General features: G+C 38.7%; 1 protein-coding gene across 2 annotated transcripts in view; it reads left to right on the top strand.

Annotated features, from left to right (window-relative positions):
• The window catches only part of ELP2 (elongator acetyltransferase complex subunit 2), a 175751-nt gene that overhangs the window by 141568 nt on the left and 13233 nt on the right, over window positions 1-20950 (top strand). For both annotated transcript variants that reach the window (XM_088476287.1, XM_088476288.1), the window contains exons 13-18: window positions 614-802; window positions 5731-5800; window positions 13634-13729; window positions 18423-18480; window positions 19946-20018; window positions 20752-20944. In XM_088476287.1, the coding sequence (XP_088332413.1) occupies window positions 614-802; window positions 5731-5800; window positions 13634-13729; window positions 18423-18480; window positions 19946-20018; window positions 20752-20944 (679 nt within the window). The remainder of the gene's footprint in view (window positions 1-613; window positions 803-5730; window positions 5801-13633; window positions 13730-18422; window positions 18481-19945; window positions 20019-20751; window positions 20945-20950) is intronic.

Below are 20950 nucleotides of genomic sequence, written 5' to 3'. Positions count from 1 at the left end.
TGGTCATATTTTACTTTACTCCAATTCACCTCATTTTATTTTATTTATTATACTATATTGTATTCCATCACAGTTCATACCATTTATTTATTCATGCTTGTTAAATACATTTTCTTTTTCCCTAGTAATACACAATCTGTTGCGCTTTATACGAGACACATCACTTTATAACTTGTACCCCCCGGGAGGGTAGGGAAAGGGGGGGTTAGGGTTAGGCACCACTAGGGGGGGGGGGTTAGGGTTAGGCACCCCTCCGGGAGGGTTAGATTTAGGGTGTGGAGAAGGGGGGTTAGGGTTAGCCACTACGGGAGGAGGTTAGGGTTAGGCACCAGGTTAGGGTACTTACCTGCTGCAGTCGGGATTTAGATCCGTCGGGCTGCCGCTTTCTGTATTTTATCTGCCGGCATTACATACCAATTCACTTATTTTGTCTTCTCTTTGAAAATTGTCTATTGTTTACAGCTAATAACCACTGAATTAGATTTTTTCCATGTTTATTTATTCTTAATTTTTCCATGTTCTTTTTTTTTCACAGTTATAATTGCTGCAGTTATTGCTTTATGACGTGCAAAGTGTTTGATAACCTTTTTTTTTTAATTGTTTTTTAACATAGGTTACTTGGCATGAAATTGCAAGGCCACAGATTCATGGGTATGACATGCAGTGTATAGCCATGATTGGGAGGTTCCAATTTGCGTCGGGAGCTGATGAAAAGGTTCTCAGAGTATTCTCTGCACCAAGGAACTTTATTGAAAACTTCAGTCAAATTTCTAATACTTCGGTGGACAAACTTCTTTTAAATGTATTTACCAAAATATGTGAAGTGTTTGTCATAGGTTTACCTTGTTTCAGCAACACTAAGGGAGCAGGCTTCTTGAATTCTTGATTCACAGTCAGGTTGAAGAGACTCCCAAGGCCCAGACTTTAAATAATAGGAAAGCCAGCGCTGGGGAACTAATAAAAAAAAAAAAGGAAAAAGAACATAGTCTATTTTGTGTTCATTCACTGTGAAAAGCAATGCACTCACCGCTTTGGAGCATTCTTCATGTAGAAATTCAAATAGATTCAAGCAAACTTTTCCTTGTTATAATGATGCTGATCAAAAAAACACAAAAGTCCTCTGACATTGAACATGTGATGTAATATATTGGTCATAGTAAGGGCTATGGTAAAGCCCTGACAGACACTCTCTTTTGTTTTCCTTAATGAATCCCACCATGTGATGATGTGGTAACAATTTCCATCTAAATATCCATAATATCCTAAAAATATAATCATTATTTTATTTTGAATTAAATTAAATAAAACTTTGGTGCAGTATTTTCCATAAACAGTAGCAAAAAGATAGGGATATTACATTTACGCAAATACACTATAAAATGGGTATTGCAAACCATAAATTGTATTTCCAAGTAGTAGAAATTGTCTCATACACTTCTCGCATTTCACAGATCTCTCAGCAATGGACTTTAAAATCAATTTCCACCACTGTTGGTTGTTTACAAAGCACAAAGTGTCCACTTCACATCGCAAAATTTACTACCTGGTGGGATACGCTATATGTCCTTGATTTAAACATTTTTACATTTACTAATTATTACTGGTTATTTATTTAGTGCAATCATATTACATGGTGCTGTATAGAAAATAGTCATTCATATATTTCCCTGTACATTGTAGCTTAGTGTAAATTATTTTCTACACAAACAGACACACACTAGAGTCCATTTAACTTACTGTACCAGTATGATTTTATACTGTGTGAGGAAACCAGAGCCCCCGTTGAAATGGAGTCATCTCTGTCCTCTTGTTTTGCATGACATGATATCTACTGAGTACCTCCAACCCAACAACTATATCTATTCCTATGTAAGGATTCACAATAAAACATAGTTGGTCACCAATGATCATATGTCCTTATAAGGCCATTCTCTAACTCAAATTCTGTGCAGAATTCTCCTTTGTCCTTTTGCCCATGGAGAAAATCTATACAAATATTGCATTGCGATTACGTCCGTAAATGCAGTGTTTGCGGCTGGTCAGACCTGCCACATATGCAGCTCGGCTGCCCTAAGTGCATCGATGGTACCGATGTTTACACAGCTGCACGTTGTCGTACAGCTATGAGAAGGCAGCAGTGGGCGTTCCTATGCTCGGCTGTGCTTTTGAGGGCATTAGCATATTTTAGCAACAGATCCTTGATGAAATGCAGTTGTGATTGCATTATCGTCCATCTCTGAATCAGATCCCTTGACCAGTCTGCTACACCGCTGAAGAGTGCAAGCGATGCTAATCACTTTACCACTATGCTGCTACTGAAAAAAAAAGTCTGTGTAAAATGGTTTTCATAATGTAACCCCTTTTAAACCCCCCCGATAATGTAAATGAGAAGTATACAGTACATTAGTAAAATAAGTTAAAACAATGTTAAATAAGATCAAAACTTGCCTTAAAAACGATGTAATAATATGATTTCTCTTGTTCCCCTAAGAAATGTTCTATGGAGCTGTCAGACTTCTTTACATTTAAAACTCAGTGTTGACAGCTGCTTTTTTTATTCATATGATAACCATAAGGGAAAATTGGATCTGTCATGCTGTAGGGGCCACAGCACAATGGTTTTCAGTAATCCAAGGAACAGATGAAGCTCCTTTTAAAAAAAAAAAAAAATTTATATATATATATATATATATATATATATATATATATATATACATACATACATACATACATACATACAGTCAGGTCCATAAATATTGGGACATTGATGGAATTTTCAGATTTTGGCCTCTATTCACCACCACAATGGTTTTGAAATGAAACAAACAGGATGTGCTTTAACTGCAGACTTTCAGATTTAATTTGAGGGTAATTATATCCAAATCGGGTGAACGGTGTAGGAATTACAACAGTTTCAATATGTGCCTCCCACTTTTTAAGGGGACAAAAGTAATGGGACTAACAACTCAAAAGCTATTTCATGGACAGGTGTGGGCTATTCCCTCGTTATTTCATTATCATTAAGCAGGTAAAAGGTCTGGAGTTGATTCTAGGTGTGACATTTGCATTTGGAATCAGTTGCCGTCAACTCTCAATATGAGATCCAAAGAGCTGTCACTATCAGTGAAGCAAGCCATCATTAGGCCGAAAAATCAAAACAAACCCATCAGAGAGATAGCAAAAACATTAGGTGTGGCCAAAGCAACTGTTTGGAACATTCTTAAAAAGAAAGAACGCACCGGAGAGCTCAGCAACACCAAAAGACCCAGAAGACCACAGAAAACAGCTGTGGTGGATGACAAAATAATTATTTCCCTGGTGAAGAAAAACCCCTTCACAACAGTTGGCCTAATCAAGAACACTCTCCAGGAGGTAGATGTATATGTGTCAAAGTCAGCAATCAAGAGAAGACTTCACAAGAGTGAATATAGAGGGTTCACCACAAGATGTAAACCATTGGTGAGCCACAAAAACAGGAAGACCAGATTAGAGTTTGCCAAACAACATCTAAAAAAGCCATTACAGTTCTGGAACAACATCCTATGGACAGATGAGACAAAGATCAACTTGTACCAGAATGATGGGAAGAGAAGAGGAAAGGAACTGCTCATGATCCAAAACATACCACCTCATAAGTGAAGCATGGGGGTAGTAGTGTCATGGCGTGGGCATGTATCGCTGCCAATGGAACTGGTTCCCTTGTATTTATTGATGATGTGACTGCTGACAAAAGCAGCAGAATGAATTCTGAAGTGTTTCAGGCAATATTATATGCTCATATTCAGTCAAATGCTTCAGAACTCATTCTATGGCGCTTCACAGTGCAGATGGACAGTGACCCGAAGCAAACTGCAAAAGCAACCAAAGAGTTTTTTAAAGCTAAAAAGTGGAATGTTATGCAATGGCCAAGTCAATCCCCTGCCCTGAATCCTATTGAGCATGCATTTCACTTGATGAAGACAAAACTGAAGGGAAAATGCCCTAAGAACAAGCAGGAACTGAAGACATTTGCAGTAGAGGCCTGGCAGAGCATCACCAGGGATGAAACCCAGCGTCTGGTGATGTCTATGCGTTCCAGACTTCAGGCTGTAATTGCCTGCAAAGGATTTGCAACAAAGTATTAAAAAGTGAAAGTTAGATTTAGGATTGTTTAGTTTGTCCCATTACTTTTGGCCCCTTAAAAAGTGGGAGGCACATATAGAAACCGTTGTAATTCCTACACCGTTCACCTGATTTGGATGCAATTACCCTCAAATTAAATCTGAAAGTCTGCAGTTAAATCACATCTTGTTTGTTTCATTTCAAAGCCATTGTGGTGGTGAATAGAGGCCAAAATATGAAAATTCTGTCAATGTCCCAATATTTATGGACCTGACTGTGTGTGTGTATGTATACATATATATGTGTGTGTGTGTATATATATATATATATATATATATATATATATATATTTAGCTTCATAGTAACCACTGCTTTTGTCATTCATTCCTAAAGAATAAAGGAACCAAATGTTATCACATCTTATTTCTCTAGATCAATTATTTTTTTGCTGCAATTATTTTTTATTTTTTTTTAACAGCTGTTAAAGATTTACTATCCATTTAGTTTATTTATAATTGATCAAGGTTCTCACATATGTGACTTCCTGTGACCTTCAAGTCTCATCTGCTTCATTTACATGGCTAAATTGTTTCCATTCATTTGGATTAAATTAATTGGAAATTGAATAAAGAGTTCAGGAGGTAACCATTACAGAATTGATGTCATAAGACTATATAATACCTGTAACATCATAATTCCTTGGGCGTAATTGAATTAACTTGCTTTATAAATAATGTGATATAATCCACTGTAAAGTAACAATATTGTTAATTTTCCAGAACAAAATCAAGCTGGGGACCTAAAAATGCACTTTATGAGAATGTTACCACACATTACTAATGGGGCAAGAAAAGTAAATAGTTTTCACGTACTGCACATACTGTATATGGGTCACTTGCTCAGTCATGAACAGCAGTATAATCTGCCTGTAGGAGGCTTTTGTTGAAGAATTGTAAGATGACGACAGGAATAATTCTAAAGTTTTGAAACATTTGGTTAAAAAATTAAAATTAGTATTACTGTGGATATTACAAGTTTTTGAACAATAATCCATATTAATCTTAACATTAGTTATCTTCCCCTAAAACAGGGGTGGGGAATCTTTTTTTCTGCCGAGGGCCATTTTGCTATAGATAACATTATTTGCGAGCATCCGTGATGAAATGGATGCCCTGTTGCAGACCACGCCCCCTCTCCATATGATGTCACAAGGGGCTGGGCCACAATCATTGGTGATTACAGCAAAGCTCGGAATGCTCCGGGGAGCTGTAAGGGCAATGGTGTGACCATCTGAAGCATTATGAGGATGCTCCAGGAGGCACTGCTGCATAGATTCTGGCTGCAGTGTGCCATTCTAGACACCCTGCTAGCCAGATAAGGCTAGCAGAGAAAAGCTCCAAGGGCCAGACCAAATGACTCCGAGGGCCTTATACGGCCCCCGGGCCTAAGGTTCCCCATCCCGGCCCTAAAATAAAGCATTTTAGGGTCCTCGATAAACTAAAGCCTACTTTTCTTAGCTATTTTGTGACAAAATAAAAACATAACAATTGTTTTGTATTCAAGTGAAAATGTATTTGATTTGTTTTTTTTTGTATTCGGTATTGATTTTACACTTCTTTGGTATTGCAGGAAGACACCAATCTTCCTGAAGGAGCTACTGTTCCTGCTTTAGGGTTGTCGAATAAAGCAGTGTTTCATGGTAAGGTTGATATTTTTATTCTTGGAGGGGTGGGGGAGTGTTTATTTTTCTTTTAGAAGTCATTCTTGCCATGTAATAAAACTTTGCATTCTAGATTTTTTTCATTCTCAGATTGAGTTAATTCGAAGGACAGTATTGAAAATTAACAATGATGATGTTCAGCACTCCCGTGCATCATTAAAGCTATATTTTTCCTTTGTTTCTGCCACTAATATTAGACGTTTTGCCTGTTGATAACCGTATTACATTCTAAATAATATTGGCAGAGCTATATAAATCAATGAACTACACTACTAATGTATTCTTTATCTGCACGCATTGTCAGCTGCCAGCTCTCTGTATCCAGTACAAACCTGCACCCTGCTGATCACTGCAGCAGTGCAGTGAGTGGTGCTTGGAAGTGACAGCTTGAAGTGGCAGTATGTCATTCCGCTATGTACTGTCTCACTTCAGCCTCTGGGTGTAACTTGAATTTTATAATGCAACATTATCAGAAATGTCAATTTCTTGTTTTAGAAAGTTTTGTCAGGTTAGTTTAGTCACTGAAATTACTTCAGTTAAAAAGTTGTACCTCCATTGGAAGATATGGAGGAGGATTTAACTTAAAGTACTATACACAACCACAAATATCATAAAGCCCTTAACCTGTTATTTACTTGGTGAGAAATGACTCTGTATGATTTGTTCACTAGTGCATTGAAGCGATAATCACGGAAATCCACAGAACGTCAGGATGTGAGGGACTCGCCAAATTGATTTTATATGTAAATGTGTATTTATGTTTTACCTTAAATACAGAAAAAACTTTACATTGTACTTGTTACAACCGGTCCACAGAGTATAACCGTTCATAAATTCCAAAGGAAAAACTTACATAACCCCATTGTGGCCTTTGACAATTTAGCCACACAGCAGGGAACACAAGATTTTCAGTAAACCCAAACATGGCAATTGGATAGATGCCCTGTATCCATTATCCAATAATTCAGTCTTTAGTTCTAGCTAAATAATCAAAGGGCATTCAGTCCATTCTTATGGGTTTGTTTTGTCTTCAATCACAATGTCGACAGTCATTATATAAACACCATAATGGTCAGAATGTCAACAGGCACATAATGTCACCCAATTTTAAACCCTATCCTAGCCCTAAAATTTCTGTTGTCGACATTTTGACTACATTGACAATTGGCAGATGATTACACTTTGAGTGTCGACATTTTAACCATGCCAACATTGGTGGTCAACTTTGTGATTGTCAACATACGAGTTTTATTATGTTATAGAGATTTGTCATCACCACCACATTTGGTACAAAGTTACACTTCTCAGCCACTCTTACAATACAGGGTATAGTTTAAATATAGATGACAGCCTTTAGAGCTAAAAAATGCAAGAAAAATCAGACTTCAAACACTAACATTAGCTATTCTAAACATAAGCAAATCTACATATCTGAGTGAAGGTCGCTTTCCTGGCTTTTACAGCACTTTACAGCTTTACAGATTGTTTCTATTTATCAAGCCTATTGTTTCTATTTATCAAGCCTAAAAACCATGAAGAAATAGCTGTTTCTGCATGGTTTAGACATATTTTAAAATCGAGACCATTTAAGAAAAGCTTTGAATAACTTATGGGTCCCATACATCTACGGTAGATTGCCTCAGTACTTCGATCTGCCGTGGTCGACGAATCTGATAAATCTCACACGTTGGACAGTCTTGCTTCCCAGATTCCTACCTGATAATGGTCAGAATCGGCGAGATGGTGATTTTTTTAACATGCTCCCCCCCCCCCCCCAGATCGGACTGGCGTCGGCAAAGCTAAGAAGTCGGGCCTATAGATGTACAGCCCACATTAGCTTTTTGTTCCACTGCATCAATAAATAGCATTGTCTGAAGATGGGTCAGAACCAGGAAGTAAAGCAGGGATGGGGACAATTTTTTCTGCTGAGGGCCATTTTTATATATATATAACAGTAATCGCGGGCTCGGTGCAGGCCATGACCCTCCATGTGACATCACACGGGGGCGGGGTCACAATTGCCGGTGATTACAGTAATGCCTGGAGCATCCTGAGGATGTAAAATTTGTACAAAAGGATTTCCACTCTGCGCACAGCAGCCAAGGAACGGGAGTTCCAAATACAGTTGGATATTACCACAACCCAAAATTACAAAATATGTATCATAAAATAGGAAAAGGAACTACACCTGGGCTGTGAAGTTTACACTTTAAATATATAAAAACATTCATATATACATCCAAGAGCAGTAATTCTTCTTATATGTTCCTCTCCAACAATGTGATGATTCGATGTTGCGTGATCTCCTCCTCAAAAGTTGCTTAACATGTGGAGAGAGAGATCGATATTTCAATATTCAAGCATATTTTTTTAGAAAAATAAGTAAAATACAAGGAGAATTCAATCTCCCCAAAAACCCCTTATGGCACACCAGAGTACCCCAATTCACGCAGGAGACCTGGTGTATAGTCCTCGAAAGGTTTCTTTGTGGTATACCATCACCCAGGAAAGAGATAAAAGTGAAGGGGAAAAACACTGCGTACCCTAACTCACATTGGTGAGACGAAAACAACACATATAAAGGTTTCTTTAATGGGGAGCTATGAAGAGCGTACCCAGACTCACACTCTGGAACGGAAGGTATAAGCCTATAGCAGTTTCTTTTCCTTGTGTAACCAAATAAAATAAATGTCCTTTACATCTGACTAATCCACTTTCCAAAAAATTGCAGTTTGTAGATAACAAAAGGAGTACTTATTCCATAATAGATGTCCACACAAATTAAAAAATAGTAAAACATTGCAAATAACATGATAATGTCCATTAAAAACAACAACAAAAAAACCACAGATTGCCATAAAAAGCAGCTTCCCTTAAAGGTATGGTCAAGAAAATAATGCTCCTTTGGTAAATAGTAGTTATCCAAAGTGTCCTCAGACGTACCTCATCAAAAAGGGGATCAAAAAGAAATTACAATTCCCATCCGGGGAGCTGTAAGGGCAGCGATGTGACCATCTGAAGCGCCCTAAGGACTCTCCAGGCGGCACTGCGGCATAGATTCTGGCTGCAGGTTGCCATTCTAGGCACCCTGCTAGCCAGATGAGGCTAGCAGAAAAAAGCTCAGAGGGCCACACCAAATGATTCCGGGGCCTTATATGGCCCCCGGGCCTGAGGTTCCCCATCCCTGAAGTAAATGGATTACAAAAGCTATCACACTACTATAGGCTCTTCACCAGGACATGCTCTTATCAGTATTTTTTAGATATATTAAGCCTGAAAATAAATTCTTATTACTGTTGTCTCCATAAGAAATTATACTTCATGGGTAAAATGTGGAGTCATACATATACTCCTAATGCCAAATGCCCTTGCATTGTATCTAGTGTAATATGCAAACACCAGTAAGAAAGAGCAGATGAATTGTCAACATTTAATAAGCTGCAAGTCTACTCTTACTACAGGTTTTTGTGTTTGCAGTCTGATCATTGCTAAATGTTAGTGTTCCTTTATGTTCTTAATAAAAAAGCATTGAAGTTAGTTAATTTTTTTATTTCCTGGTGAAGAACTACAAAATCGACCATTACAATGAACCTGTTGCCAACAGCTGACTGCACACATGCAAAACATTTATAACTAAACTTGAGCACATATGCAAAGGTTGCAAGAAAAATAATGTACAGACACATTATTTATTATTTTATTATTTATTAACAGTTTCTTATATAGCGCAGCAAATTCCGTTGCATTACACTAGATCTTTTTACACAAGCTCATGGCCAACCCGAGAGGTAGTGATAGCTTAGTTATTGAAGACAACTATTTCCCTATACATTTATAAACCCATGTTTGTTTATACAGGTGTGTCCACATATTATTTCCTTGCGCATTAAACAGCCCTTCTATTCTCACCATGCCGCGGTGTGACTATGTAGCGCCGAGCGTCGTTTCATATGACTTTTTACCTTCAAATGCATCTAATTTAAGTGATGTGAATAGTATGCACAAGCAGCTTCTGAATATGTGGCATGCCAATATTCTGTGTGCCACTGCGGTTATATCATGCGAAATGCTATGTCAGCGGCTATGACACTGTAACATAGCATTTTGTATACAGATACACCTGCAGTTGCACACAGAATACAGGCATGCTGCATGTCAAGAATTAAATAGCAGGGAATCACAACATGTGATTCCAATACCGGGCGCACCTCTTCTGAAATATATATACGTTTAGTGGCATAGTTAATAAACAAACCTTAATAAATAATAAAAGCCAATATATTAAGACAACCCAACATTTTTTTTTACACACGCTGCTCCCCAATAAGCAAATCTGGATTGATTAAACTAAGAATGAGTATATGACATGTGCAAATGATAATGCAAAATGGGTGTGCGTTGTAACCAGAACACATACAATCAGAAAAAACATTAAAAAACATATCATTTATTACACATACAAATAGAGACAAAGTGTCCCTCAGGATAAAAGGTAGTATATGAAGCATATGCATAGAGTATCCAGAATAATAATAAAAAGTCTCAATTTAAATGGAAACAAATTGTCAAGCAGTGTCTTTATCTCCTTATAAAATGGAGAAGAGTAGCTGCACAGTATCCAGATAATAATTAGTGCACATTTAGAGGATTTTGTTACCACATGTTGGCATAGCTGGAGCCGGGATAGTGAAATCAATGTCCCAGGTATCTGTGTATCCTGGTGGGTATCGTCACTGCTGTCACTCCATATAGATTTACCGCTAGCGGCTCCTGCAACTCAAATGTGCTTATGATCCATAGGAAAAATATCCTCGTGGTATTTGTATTTTTTGCAGCTCAATATAGAAAAGCGGCAGACTTGTCATGAGAGGAGCAATCTGTACTTGATTTTGTTTAGCCTCTCTCTGCCGTGCCGTAATCCACAGATAAGTTATGATGGCTGCTTGCCTGGATAAACGTCCACACATCAAAAAGTCAGGTCATCTGAATAAGATGCTCTAACGTGTTTCTCCGTCTTGTTATAGTGACTGTTTCCTCAGAGGGTATATTGAGCTGCAAAAAATCCAAATACCACGAGGATATTTTTCCTATGGATCATAAGCACATTTGAGTTGCAGGAGCCGCTAGCGGTGAATCTGTATGGATCGACAGCTGTGACGTTACCCACCAGGATACACAGATACCTGGGACATTGATTTCACTATCCCGGCTCCAGCTATGCGAGCATGTGGTAACAAAATCCTCTAAATGTGCACTAATTATTATCTGGATACTGTGCAGCTACTCTTCTCCATTTTATAAGGAGATAAAGACACTGCTTGACAATTTGTTTCCTTTTAAATTAAGACTTTTTTTATTATTATTATGGATACTCTATGCATATGCTTCATATACTATCTTTTATCCTGATGGACACTTTGTCTCTTTATTTTTTATGTGTAATAAATTATATGTTTTTTTAATTATATATGTTTTTTCTGATTATGTGTGTTCTGGTTACAACGCGCACCCATTGTGCATTATCATTTGCACATGTCATATACTCATGCTGTATGTCATTTTAATCAGCAGAAGCCGTTTGTGCGTCCCATTTGCACTTTGCAAATAGGACGCATTTGTAAAAAGTCACACAAAGACGCCCTACGCACCAAGTCACACTGCGGTTACGCTTATGTTTAATGCGACTGGTAGCTCGTGGAGGTAAGATGTACAGTATGTAGACACATTTGTATATATTTTACCCTGTATCTTACATTATATCATAGTAATATTATTGGTTAGCTATTTACATGGCTGAATTCACCAACTCTGTTTCATATATCTTTATCTCTGTCTTTTCTGAATGAGCTAGGTATAAATTATGAAACCCAGCAGAATTATGTTGTCTCCAGTTTTGTTACTGTACAGTTTATAAAGACATCCTTTATGTAAACAAAATTGCTAACACATTATAAACTTTAGGGCATGGTGCCAATCTATAGTCTTCAGGGAAACCCAAAAGGCAGTTCAGTAATTTGTAACTGCTTATTCATGGGCAGTGGTTGAATGTATACTGTTGAGTTTAAACTCCTGCTGTATGTAATGTTAAATAAGTACTTGGATATCTGACATTATCTACTGACTGTTATAAGAAAATAATAAGATAATAAAAACTTTTGTGACATTTACTTTCCTGGCTTAAGAGCAGTACAAAAAAATATCAGTAGTTTCCAGTACTAATGCATGCTTCTTACTTCCTTGCGCTTTAATCAGTCCTAATCGCGCCATGTCGTGCCATGACTCGGTAGCGCAGAGCATCTTTTTGTGCGTCTTAGTCACACTGGTGTATCTGCATGCGAAACGCTACGTTACAGTGTCACAGCCGCTGACACTGTAACGTAGCATTACGCATGCAGATACACCCGCAGTCGCACACAGTATATAGGCATACTGCATATAATATTAATCAGCAAAAGCTGCTTGTGCGTCCTATTTGCATCACTGTGCAAATAAGACGCATTTGAAAGTAAAAATTTGCACGAAAAGACGCTTGTCGCTACGGAGTCGCACAGCGCTCACGCATTATGTTTAATGCGACTTGTAGCGCACAGTGGTAAGATGTATGTGGACACATCTGTAGTTAACTTAAGATGAACAGTCATTGTAGATCAAGCAGTACTTTTATTTATTTTTCTTTGTCAAAGTAAAGAGAACTATATTACTAGTCAAATTTATTAGGCCAAAAGATAGTGTAACCCAAAACATACTATATATCATAATCATGCAGATTACTTTGTTTGCAAATCCTTGGTCAAAACACAGCTGTTTCAGTACTCATTGCACTGTTTGATCACATTTCAGCAATTTGCACCCCTGCTGAAGGGATGTGGTCAGCATACTAACAGTCAGGATGCCAACAGTCACAATACTGACAGTGGCTTCCCGACTGCCAGAATACCGACAGATTGCAGAGGTAAGGGTTAGCGGGAGGGTTAGGGTTATGCACAAGGAGGAGAGTAAGGTTTAGGCTGCGGGAGGGTTAGGCTATGGAACAGAAGGGTTAGGCTGCAGGAATGGATGGTCAGAGTTAGGCCGTGGTACAGGAGGGTTAGGCTGTGGGACGGGATGGTTAAGGTTAGGCCGTTGGACGGGAGGGTTGGGGTTAGGCCGTGGGACAGGAGGGTTAGGATGCGGGATGGGAATGTTAGGGGGTGGGTTATGCACCAGTCGGATGGTTAGGGTTAGGCTGTGGGAGGGGTGGGTGGATTACGGGGAGGGTAAAGGTTATAATACTTACAGGATTCTCACTGCCGAGATGCTGCTCTCAGTATTATGACCGTTGGCATCCTAATCCCTGCTGGATTACCTTAAATTTTTCTTGCACAGCAAAGTTTTGTGGTATGATTTGTCGACACCAGAATGTCGACAGCTTCTGAATGTCGATTTAGTCATTTGGTTGACTATCATATGTAGACATGTATTTAGGTTGACTTTCAGGACCTGTCAACATTGTGAATGTCGACAAGTCGGCCAGATACCAAAATGTGTTTGTTTTGGCTCTTCAAACAAATGTGTGATTAGTCTGTAAACTGTAGAACCTCTCCTGATTCAGCTTTCATCCAGTGCAAAAATGTAGTATAGATAATGTTATCTGACCTCCCAAATATGTGTGCAGTGGTTTAGATTTGGGTGCAGAGCATATGTGTTTTCATCATGGGAATAACTTTTGCATGATCTACTCCTATTTTTTGCTTTGTATATTACCCCCAAAGGAGGGCATAAGTGAACATTAATCTAATATTAACTCTTACTGCACTTTCATTTTTTTTCAAGAAAATTTGAATACGCCCACTGTTCCAGAAGAGGAGACCTGCAACAGTGTGTCTGATCAGTATTCTCATCCATATTTCCAGCCTCTTCTCCTAACAGGTCAGGTAACTAGCTTGTGCATCAATCTTGTATGGATAGCCAAATCATTATTTGGTATAGATTACATATTGTGTGAAATTTTTTATAATTCCGTCTGTAAGAATGGTATTATATTTTAACTTATTCCATTAATCTTTTAAAGGCAACATTATTTAAAATTTTGTGTACAGTAATTAAAAATTTGTAACTGATAACCTATTTGAGCATTGAAAATGATAGGTCCATGGGTTTCCTGCTGAGGCCTTCTGGTTGTTCGGATACCAATATTACAGTATGTGTTAATTCCAATACATTGGCCCTATGACCTAGTAATCTAAAATTTGGCAAAATCAGGGTTTTCTTCTTCGGGTAAGGTAAGAAAACAAAAAAAAATAGCTTAGGACTGCCTAGCAGTCCCCACTGCTAGGCACAGGTGCATTTTGCCGCGCACCAAACGAAAAAACTGAATGCCTGTGTCTGGGGGCGGGGGATTTCGGGAGGAGGACCAGTGCATGCTGGGAGCTCCAAAGCTTTGCTGTTTGGTGCAATGGACGTCATCCAACTATATATCCCAAGGTAATTCCTGTGGACCCTATGGACCTCGAAGTAAAAGAATTATCAACAGGTGTCTTCATACCATAATTCTGTATTTCTCTGGACTAATTATTGTGTCATACAGTATTAATGGCTTTGTAATACTTTTGATTGCACAATGGGCCCTGCTGCTGTAGCAACCGCAGCTTTTTGATGGGCACCTGGACTCTGCATGCTAAAGTTTATTTTCTGGACAAAGCACCACTACACAAGTATGTTTCTCATGTCTGAGCTATCCATCTCTCTCCAGCTACAGCAGTTGTAGACAGACTCTTAGGATTATATTTACTAAAGTGCGGGTATTTTTAAGTGGAAATGTTGCCCATAACAACCAATCAGATTCTACTTAACATTTATCTAGCACCTTCTAAAAGATAATAGCTAGAGTGTGATTGGTTGCTATGGGCAACATCTCCACTTCTAAAAACCCACACTTTAGTAAATATACCCCTTAGTCCTCACACTCTGTCAGTTCAGGCTAGTTAAAATAGCTTGCTGGTGAGTTTTTCACACCAGGGATAGTTCCTGTTTCATTGTAGTGACCTCTGCTGCTGCTCATTTACTTGCATTCTGACCTTGGCTAGACATTTGACTACATTTGTTTTCTGTTTCTTCCATACCTGAATTTGATGTGTATACTGGATATAATTATTTGTTGAGCTGCACATTATCTATCATCAGTGATTGTAGTCACACTTTTGTTATACAGTATGTATGTGTACGTCAGTACTCTGCATACTATCTTGGAGTACTTTATTGTCATTCACATACAATTGTACACTGACTTTAATATACCATCTTTTTTCCAACATTTCTCTAGCAGAGGTAATTATATTATAATGAGATTTGGTGTTATCTTTTTATAATATGTCGGTGTGGACATTTGAGCTGGTACATTTGAGAACTTCTATTAAGAACTGGTTCATGCCCAGTGTAATTATAAACCAAACTATACTTTACAAAAACAAATAAGATTATCAGGTAATTTTTATTGCACGTATTCATTTTACTATAAAAAAGTAAACCCAAACAAGAAGGGAAAAAAATAAAAGAAGGGGAATAAAAGAAACCCCACAATTAACAAAATAATAGGTCACCACTAGATAGCTTGTGTAACAGAATTAGCAAAACAGAGCTATACACTACTATAAAAACTTTACACTCATCAAGGTTGTTGTTTCAGTGAAAGCGTTGGGAAGTTGCCCTTAACAACCAATCAGCTTCTACCTATAATTTTAAAGAATGTACTTGATAGATGCTACTTCAAAGCTGATTGGTTGCTATGGGCAACTTTTCCCCTGGAGAGAAGGAACAGATTTCTCAGAATAGTCTTGATGGTCTGTAAAAACATTCCATATTCTGGTCTGAGAAAATGGACTTCTCAGTCAGGGGAAACCTCATGAGAAGATTGTGAAATGAAATATGTACCAAGGAGTCAACACCAAGAGATATTGACACCTCTCACCTTGGCGGTCATACATGATTTGTTTGTGGCTCACCATGTTGTTAACCTGGAAAATCCATGCCTGGAACGTGCACGTTCCAGCTCCAAGCAATGATAAACCCAACTGCAATGTTAAATTAAAAATGTATTTAAGCACTAGTTTAGTGAGGGTGTTTTCAAAGGAGATCACAAATAGACAGATCTCCGGATAGAGAAGAATAAGAGGAAAACCAGTGAGGTGAATAACATTTCACACTTCAACCCAGAATTTATGTACCACTGGATAGCTCCAGAGTAAATGCAGGAAAATATCTGGATGATCATTATTACACTTCGGCCGATCAGATGCACTCCAGCTACTCACTTGGAACAGTTTAAGTTTGGTAAAGTAGTATAAAAATGTATCTGCTGGTATTGTACACTCCGTGCAGCCTTTCTCGAACCACCCAACACAGCATGCCGAGATTCATCAGAAACTCTTCCTTGATCAGCTTTCCATTTTGCCCTGAGAGGTAGCTAGCCGGCCGTGGAGACCTGAGGCAATGTCCAGCATATAAGAAAGACTTGAATTTACTGTAGCCCACCTTGCCCAACAGTACTTTGATAGGAAATGTATGAAACAGCGTGGGGTCCCTCCAAACTCTGCACACCCAAGTCATGCTGCATCTGGTGATATCCTAAATAACAATTAGGAATATTAAACTCAGATTTAAATTGATCAAAAGAGTTAAGATATTGACTAGAATAAACCTGACCGAGGGATCTAATTCAAATCCCGCACAAGCTATTATGTTTTAACTTTATTGCACTCCCCTCGTATGTGTGTGTAGTGTTCCTGATAGGTGGTTTTAGTGGGGTGCCCCGTCCTACCCCATTTTAAAGTGGCAGAAAGTGCCATACCCATATAGTGTCACCCTGCTAACGCAGCCTGCCCTGTGCCTTCCCCACCGAGTCGCAGCGTCCCACGAGTGGGAAAAGTTGCGGTTTCAAATAGTCACCGGGTGAATAGATGCTGTAGGCATGTGCACGGCATCTATTCACAGTGAGGGGAGATCTTGAGGGAAGCCCAGCACCTCTGTAAATGCTGGGCACGGCCCCAAGAGTGACAAATTGGGCATGTGTCATGAGGACACGCCCGCTCCCCGGTCAGCCACACCTCCTTTTCGGGAGAGCGTGCCTTTGCCGCATATGGGGAAGCCCTGTATGCACTGCAGTGCTCTGCACTGCCCCCAGTCTGGCAGAAGCATTCCATCCAGAGTTTTAGCAAGCAACAAACGTGGAATTCTTTCCAATGTGCATCTTTCATAGTACAAAATACAGTTAATGCAGACAGCAAATTTTTAACAAACAACTTTTTATATTAAATTAGCCTTCTGCATTATTGGACAGAAGGATAGCACAGTATAGATTGTATACTTATTGTTTATGAATATTTATATTGTTTTTTACTTTACAGTATATTTACTATAATGCTCACCATTTGAACAGTGTCATTTTTTTACTACAGTGTACTACTTGTCAAAATCACAGTTTTTATACAAGTGATTGTTGTATAGGGGATCTCTACTTAAGAGAAATTCTTTCCAAACAACCTAACGTCATATTCTAGGCACCCATTCAAAAGTTTTGATTGGTGGCTGCCTGTAACTTTCATACTTCTAAAATCTGCCTACCTGAAGTGGCCATTAAAAGTGCCAGCAGAGTGAGTAGCTATTATAGCAGTGCTTCTCAAATCCAGTGCTTGAAACACACTAATACCTCTTTTCCACTGAGTGAAAAACGAGGGTTATTGCAGAGTCATTCCGGTTTGGGCCTCAGTGGAAACGGCTCCCATAAAAATGACACGGCAATCCAACCAGGGAAGCAAGCAGGGTTGAACACGGGTAGAACCTGGGTTAAGGGGCAGTGGAAACTGGTAATCTGGGTCGGACGATCTGGGTCCCGTTTACAGCATGGGGAGATCCATATTTCCCGGCGCCTGGAGATGATGTTATCTCCAAGCATCGACAGAAGAGTTCCAGTGCACACGGGTGCAGTGTGAACATGACCGACCCGGACGTGGAAAGTGGGTGAGAAGCCGGGTACGACCTAGGTTGGACCCGTGTTCGAAATCCCGGGTTCGGCCCCGAGACTTTAGTGTAAAAGAGGTATAACAGTGCATGATTACAGGTGTATTCATTACTGACGCATATATTTTAAAAGATCCACTGGTGGTTCTAATTTCACTTGTGATTCTGTGAGAAGACCTGGAAAACATGCACTGTTAGCTTGTCCAAAGGTCTGTATTTGAGAAGCAATGTACTAGAGGATGTGCGTTGCAGCAATAAATTTATTATTTGTAGATGTAGTTTAATAAAACAAGACAAAAAGACAAGTAGAATTTTAAATGAAATAAATGTTTGATGAGATTTTAGAATTTAGTATTATTGATTCTAAGATTCATTAGCTTTTCTCTGTTATTAATTAACCTTGATTGTGTGCTGGATTTTTTTCATTGAATGATTTATTACTGCTTTTTGCTTCACAGTTTATATTATTATACTATGTTAAAACCATAGTTGTGCATGCTCCCCTTATATGTACTCAAATTACACGTGACGACTCTTAAATAATAATCCTTAATCATTTCCCAAATAAAGTTTGTTGACCATGTTCTAATGAATGTGTTGTCTGCAGAGCCCCCAACAGAAGATCATCTGTTGCAGAACACACTGTGGCCTGAGGTTCAAAAGTTGTAAGTTCAATTTATCAGCTTGTGTTTGACAGCTTTTCTGTTAAATTACTTCTGTGCAAACTGGAAATAAGAAATTCCTAATGATTAATCTATTGGGTTGGGTATGGGATCCCGACAGTGAGGATTCCGCAAGATTTTTTTAAGTATTATAACCCTTACCCTAACCTTAATTCACCCCTTCTGAATCCTAGCCCTAACCCTTCCCTCCGGTAGGCTAACCCTAAAGCTGCATACACACATAACGATTTAGTAAATTAATGATTTTAGTAAACAATTTTCATTCATTTTTTCAAGGGAAAAATGAACGAAAATCGTTTACTAAAATCGTTCATTTACTAAATGTAATGAACGATTTGTTTGAACTACAAATGATTTTTGCATATTCCCTTAATGAAAATCGTTGAGTTGGTCAGTCTGACTGAACTACAAACGTGAATGCGCTTGAACGATAATCGGTCACCATTTTAACTTCGAAAGTAAACGATTTTTTCAACGATTGAACGATAAACGATATCATTATCGATAATCGTTAAAAAAATCGTTCTGTGTGTGTATGCACCTTAACCCTCCCCATAGTGCTAAACTCTAACACTAAAGCTGCAACGATTGAGTTAATGAACGATTTTAGTAAACGATTTTCTATCTTGAAAAAATTAACTAAAATCGTTTACTAAAGTTGTTCATTTACTATGTTCATTTAAATGTAATGAACGATTTTTATGAACTACAAACGATTTTTGCATATTAACTTAATGAAAATCGTTGAGTTGACAAGTCTGACTAAACTACAAACGTGAACGCGCATGAACAATAATCGTTCATCATTTGACTCAGAAAGTGAACGATTTTTTCAAATGATTATCGTTAAACGATAATCGTTCAAAAAATCGTTGTGTGTGTATGCACCTTTAGTCTCCCCCTGACCCTAATACTTACCTCTGCAATCTGTCAGGATCCTGACAGTTTGATGCCGCTGTCAGTATTGTGACCGCCGGCATCCTGACTGTCTGGATGCTGACTAGAATATCCCAATCTAATAATTATTGTAGAATTGTGTCTGTTTTTTTTTATATGGTCTCATTTTGTAAGTATCATTTCATTAAATTCAATTTTGTATCCATTTGATAATTTATTACTCCATTGTTTAATCCCCCTTCTTTTTTTCATTCTGTACCCCACCCAAGAAAAATACATTTAATAAAAAAATTCTGGAAACCATATTCCTAACAATTACAGTGTGCTTGTGGTCTCTGATGTGCTCATGGTAGTGAAGTACACATAAACTAGCTCTTATTTGAAATTGTGTGGTGCATTTGAGACTAGCATTTTTAATTTTAATAGGAAAAAGTGGTTGCAGTCTAATTATTGAGCCAAATTGAGTAAAAGTTATAAAAGCTTTCTCATCAATAAATATCATAATTAAGATCTTACTAAATTGATCCTTTGTTGCCTTTTCATTTTTTAGGTATGGGCATGGCTATGAAATCTTCTCTGTAGCTTGTAACCGCTCCAGAACAGTCATTGCTTCCGCATGCAAGGTAATGTGACTGCATTGTAAAAAACTTTATATATAGTAATCCAAGTCTCCTAGTAAATAGACTATGGGGGTCATTCAGACCCACTCGCAAGCGGCAGTACGCTCGCAAGTGGGTCGATGTTCCCCACTGCGCATGCGCACGACGGAGGGAGCTCCGTCGCGCGCATGCGCGAGACCCGGACTGCGACAGCCAAGCTGTCGCTCCGGATCTCGCACCAAAGGGGGCGTGCTGTCGATGTTGATTGACAGCACGCCTACCGTCTGAAGCCGGCCCCACTGACATCACTAGTGATGTCAGTGGGAGTGATTTTGGCTCTGATAGAGCCAAAATCACTCCAGGGCTTGTGGCAGGGAGAACCTACCGCAAGGTTTCCGTCGCAAGTCCGATGGTCGCGATGATCAAGACTATCGCGACCATCTTTTTGGACGCTTGTATATGCTGTGGGTGGTGACCCACAGCTATACGAGCGTCCAGGAGGACGCTCCATTTTAATGGAGGAGGGCCCTGATTCAGAGCGAGCGCTCTGGTCAGAGCGTCCGGCTCTGAATCAGGCCCTATTTCTCCAATTAGAACATTATTTCTTGAGTCACTATAATAAGACAGTGTTTGTTTTTGTTGTACATTTTTCAAAGAAAGAACCCTGCTGCAATGTTTTTACAGGAAAACTGATATGTTTGGAGAGGTCAGACTTACCAGGGATTGACCCACTTTCAATTTCTTTCCTCCTATTTAGGCTTCCAAAAGAGAACATGCCGTCATTATTTTGTGGAGTACTACAAGCTGGAAGCAGATCCAGAGCTTGTCTTTTCACAACCTGACTGTTACTCAGATGGCATTTTCTCCTGATGACAAATTCCTATTAGCAGTTTCCAGAGATAGAAATTGGTCCCTCTGGAGGAAGCAGGAGGGAATTCCAACGCAGTCAGGTGACT

Source organism: Taudactylus pleione, unplaced genomic scaffold, assembly GCF_031769625.1.
Source record: "Taudactylus pleione unplaced genomic scaffold, aTauple2 ptg000186l, whole genome shotgun sequence".
NCBI classification, from domain to species: Eukaryota; Metazoa; Chordata; class Amphibia; order Anura; family Myobatrachidae; genus Taudactylus; species Taudactylus pleione.
The sequence above is the reverse complement of the archived record's forward strand: the minus strand, read 5'-3'. Positions and strand labels throughout refer to the sequence as shown.